Source organism: Triticum aestivum, chromosome 5A, assembly GCF_018294505.1.
Source record: "Triticum aestivum cultivar Chinese Spring chromosome 5A, IWGSC CS RefSeq v2.1, whole genome shotgun sequence".
Lineage (NCBI taxonomy): Eukaryota > Viridiplantae > Streptophyta > Magnoliopsida > Poales > Poaceae > Triticum > Triticum aestivum.
Genome location: NC_057806.1, coordinates 360,035,816 through 360,040,109, shown reverse-complemented (window position 1 = coordinate 360,040,109; position 4,294 = coordinate 360,035,816). Strand labels below are relative to the sequence as shown.

General features: G+C 37.8%; 1 protein-coding gene across 1 annotated transcript; it reads right to left on the bottom strand.

Moving 5' to 3' along the window:
* Nucleotides 1-207: 207 nt before the first annotated feature.
* LOC123103360 (coatomer subunit zeta-2) lies at nucleotides 208-3,472 on the bottom strand. Its single transcript, XM_044524919.1, has 7 exons — nucleotides 3,316-3,472; nucleotides 3,011-3,064; nucleotides 2,006-2,165; nucleotides 1,295-1,442; nucleotides 1,121-1,198; nucleotides 566-650; nucleotides 208-475 (listed from the first exon to the last, which is right to left on the bottom strand). Exons 2-7 carry the CDS (start codon nucleotides 3,026-3,028, stop codon nucleotides 416-418), a joined length of 549 nt encoding a protein of 182 aa, XP_044380854.1. The 5' UTR covers nucleotides 3,029-3,064; nucleotides 3,316-3,472; the 3' UTR covers nucleotides 208-415.
* Nucleotides 3,473-4,294: the final 822 nt, after the last annotated feature.

The following is a 4,294-nucleotide window of genomic DNA, read 5'->3' as shown; positions in this document are numbered from 1 at the left end:
CTTGCACACATTTAGGCTGCCTATAAGAATTCAGAGGTTCAAGTCATCTCCTGACAACCCACCCCTAGAGATGGTGTTTCATCGATGAGGCCATTTCTGGCTCATGCTTGGCAATACAGACATCTGTCTTGCAAAGAAAAATAAAAAATGTTGAAGCGATAACCGCCCTTTCCAGTTTGAGAAGAGTGTTAGTTCGCAGAAATTGGATTAACTTCAAAAATTATTTCTCTATACCTCCAGGAAATGTAAGATACACAGCATGCATTTAACGAGAAAATAGAATTACATAGCATTTAAGAAGAATCCAGACACATCTGTCTGTCACAGTTGCGCTTTTGGTTAAGTGACCGCTACCAGGCCTGGCATAGTAGCCCGACCATGAACACACAGGGGTGAAAGAAGAAACGGCGGCTTCTCATTTCAGAAGAGATCTTGCAAAGTGTTCCCTGGCTGTGGCCAGAGCTTGAGATATTGTCTGCAGAGAACAAACAGCCAAATAGAAAAACTATGAGATACTATATGATAAATGACAGGAATGTGCAGGGACCGAGATTCAGAAATTTGCCTGCTCAGAGAAGGGAACAGAGCCGTCAGCAGCATTGGTTGCAACCTTCCCCGCAATGGTGTTCGCATCTGTTTCAAGAATTATGCTGCACAAATACACAAAAAAGGATCACATAATTTCAGTTTATTTTCAAATCTTTAGCATGCATATATAAACACTAAAAAATCACAAGAATAATTTTTTGTGGTCTAATGAGCTAAGGTCATTATTATATGAAATCAGCATCAACCATGATATGTTCCTAAACACTGCTCACTTATTTAAGGGCCCTCTTGTTTGGAACACTGGAATTTTTACAGATTCCATAGAAATTAAACCATGTCCTGTAAAACTCGTGTGTTTTAAATGGGGCCTACCTTTTCCCATATATTAAGGAAACTCCATGAGAGCTCCCAGAAAATGGACATAAAATAAAAAGTAGACAACAATACAACATAAACATGCTGCAGAATGTTGACATGGCACAAGAGTATGATGCCCAACACCTTCATGTCAACAGAGGATTATGAAACATGAGACAACTCAAATTTAGCATAGATCACAAGAAAACTTTACCCGCCATCAATAATCTCATCAATGCAGAGAAGAATCAAGTCCAAGTTCTCAAGTGCAGTCCTCTTCTCAACATCACCCCTAAAGCACAATAAGTTGCACCTTGAACCAACTGCCTTACAAATTACCAGTATCAAAATACCAGTTCATGCAGTAACATTACAACATGTATATTACCTGAGTAGAAGACCAACCGAATCAGCAAAACCCTGTAGCACATTTGCTATGATGAGCTCATTCTCATCATCTCCGGCAGTGACGAAAAAGTGTAGGTCTTGTACAAACTTGTAAACAACAATATAACCATCAAGCAATGTTATCTCAGCTGCAGAGAATCAAAATAGGTGTCAAAGGTAAATCCAAATTTAACTCAGACAACAAAATAGTTAATATTATTGAACATAATATACTAATGAAATAAACCTGAAACTTTTCACCCATCCAATAACATTTCCGGTCATTGGACATTCAGGGTTCCTCAATTAGGGCATACAATTGGAAGTAAACTAACATGAACCGTTCATGAAATATTTTCTGTTCAACTAATGCTCTTTGTTAACACGTGATGCCATTTACATACCACAAACAAGAGATGTGTTGAATAATTGTCAATAAAATCAAATAATACGTTCCTACCAAATACTTTAAAACCAATAAAGCATATTACGGAGTATTACCTGCATTATAAATCAGCAGCGGGCTTTAACTTACGGCCGGGCCTAGATATGCATGTATTGCAACTATGGTCTCAAATATGAGTTACTAATGGCAAATTCAAGTAATTTTGTGAATTACAATCGTTGACCAATGATAAAAAATGGCAAAAGCAATTAAAACCAGTGCTGATGGTAAGACAGGAATTCACATGGTACAGACTGAATGAATTACCTTCGGAGCGTGCATTTGTCTTCAGAGTTTTAGTAAAAATGGACTTTTCAAAGGTCAACCTAGATGCGTTATTCGGCCAATCATCGGAGAAGTACTTCACAGCAACACGCTTCCCCTCAGAATCCAGTAGCAAAATGTTCTTCACGGAAGGGCAAGATTCCTGTGTAACGGTAACGGGCAATCATTACAAGACTTTCTCCAGAGAAATAAGCAAGCTGCTGCCGCACTTCATATTTATCAATTGAAAGCACCATTTTCATATAAGAAAAAACAAAGCTAACCACAGTGAAAGAGGGAACAAATAAGAATTTCAGCAAATCAGTGAAGAGTATAAATAGTTAATACATAATGCATGATATGTCAGGTTTCAACATTTTGGTTATCATATTACATTATTACAGACTAAGTATACCTTGGTCTTTTTCCCTTTAGCATCAAGCAGTGAACTGTAACTTTACTCTGCTTCTGAAAATCAAAATCTTAAATTATGGTACAAGAACTGTGGTCGATCAACTAGTTTCAGACAGACCACCCGTGCTCTATGTGGAGTAGTTAAGCTTTACAGAAAGGAAGGTGCTAATCACAAACAATTATATAGTTTCAGCTTCAGTTTACACTTCATAGAAAAGAATTGACAGCCCAATTTACACGATCTTCCAGTGCCATATTGCAAGAATGATAACAGCCAATTAACATAACTAGGTGATGAGATGACATATGTGAAGCCTTCATAGATTTCCAGAATGGCGGTAGTTTCAGCTCTTTGGCTCACAGTTATCATAGGGCATCACCGCTGATAGAGGGGAAATCAAAAATTGTTTGGTTTATACTACATCTATGCATGGTCGACATTTTTTTTTTGGCAAACCGATTGATCAGTTCTTGGGACACAAATTCGGCTGTGCAAGATCACCCTCATAACAATGAACGTGCAAATCGAATGTAAACACGTGCAGTCAGAATGTATGGCAACAAGTAACAGGAACAGAGAAAGAATCTGCGGACCTTGGAGAATTCCCCCATGGCCTCCTCTCAGCTCCTTCCTTCGGTCCAAGCTTCCTGCCGAAGAGAGAAACGCACCCAGATAGGTAAGATCGACAGAAGCAGCTCAAAACCAAATGGCGGAAACGCAGCTCGGATCTGGACGGCCTGTTCTCGTCAGATCCGGGCTGCAAAAGCATGCAACGAAAGCTGTCGAGATGATTGACGGGCGCGCGGCGCGGATCACACATAGCGAAGGCGCGCATCGGATGAATCCGCGGAGACTTGTCGAGGATGGAGGTGGGAGAGATCTAGAGAGGAGAAGTTACCTGGAAGGGAGAGTGATCGGGAGAGAGAGCTTTGGTTTGTTGGTGCCCGCGAGATCTGAGATGCAGCAGACGAGTGTAGAGAAAGACGGGAGGGATTCGGCAGGCGAGCGCAAGTGAACGAGGTGGTTAGTTTAGCTACTCCAACAGGCCCGCTGGCCCGGCCCAGTTGGCTTCGTTGGATGGGATCAAAAACTGAGAAGGGGCACGCCCCTATATCTCGCATTCAGCGAGTCCAGCTTCCGACTCGCTGAAGGGGCACAGCCTCTTTTTCTGTTTTCTGTTTTCTTTTTTTATTTTTGTTTATACTTTAAAATACTCTAAATATACATATCACAAAAAACGCTCCACAAAAAATATTTTAAAAATCAAGAAATTGTTTTTGGAAAAAAACTACTCAAGCATTCGGAAAATGTTGAACGTGTAGAAAGATTGTCGAACATGTATAAAAAATTATTGATCATGTATTAAAAAATGATGAATTTTTTTGATCATGTATATAAAATTTCAAGAATTTAAAAAAATGATGAACAAGTATTTGAGTAATACTAATCAAGCATTTGAGAAATGTTAAATGTGTATAGAAAAATGTTGACCATATATTGAAAAAGGATGAAATATTTTGTTCAAGTATGTAAAAATGTTAATCAAGCATTTGAAAAAAAATGTTGAACAAGTGTTTGAATAATGTTAATCAAGCGTTTGGAAAATGTTAGATGTGTATAAAAATTGTTGACCCTGTATTAAAAAATGTTAGTCTTTTTTTATTTGAAAACTGTTAATCAAGCATTTAAAAAATGTATATAAAAATTGTTGACCATGTATTTAAAATGTTAATCTTGTATATGAAAAATGTTAATCAAGACTTTGAAAAATGTTTAAAATGTGTATAAAAAAGGTTGACTGTATATTAAAAATGTTAAATTTGTATTGGAAAAATGTTAAACGTGTATTAGAAAAATATTGTTGACATATACAAAAA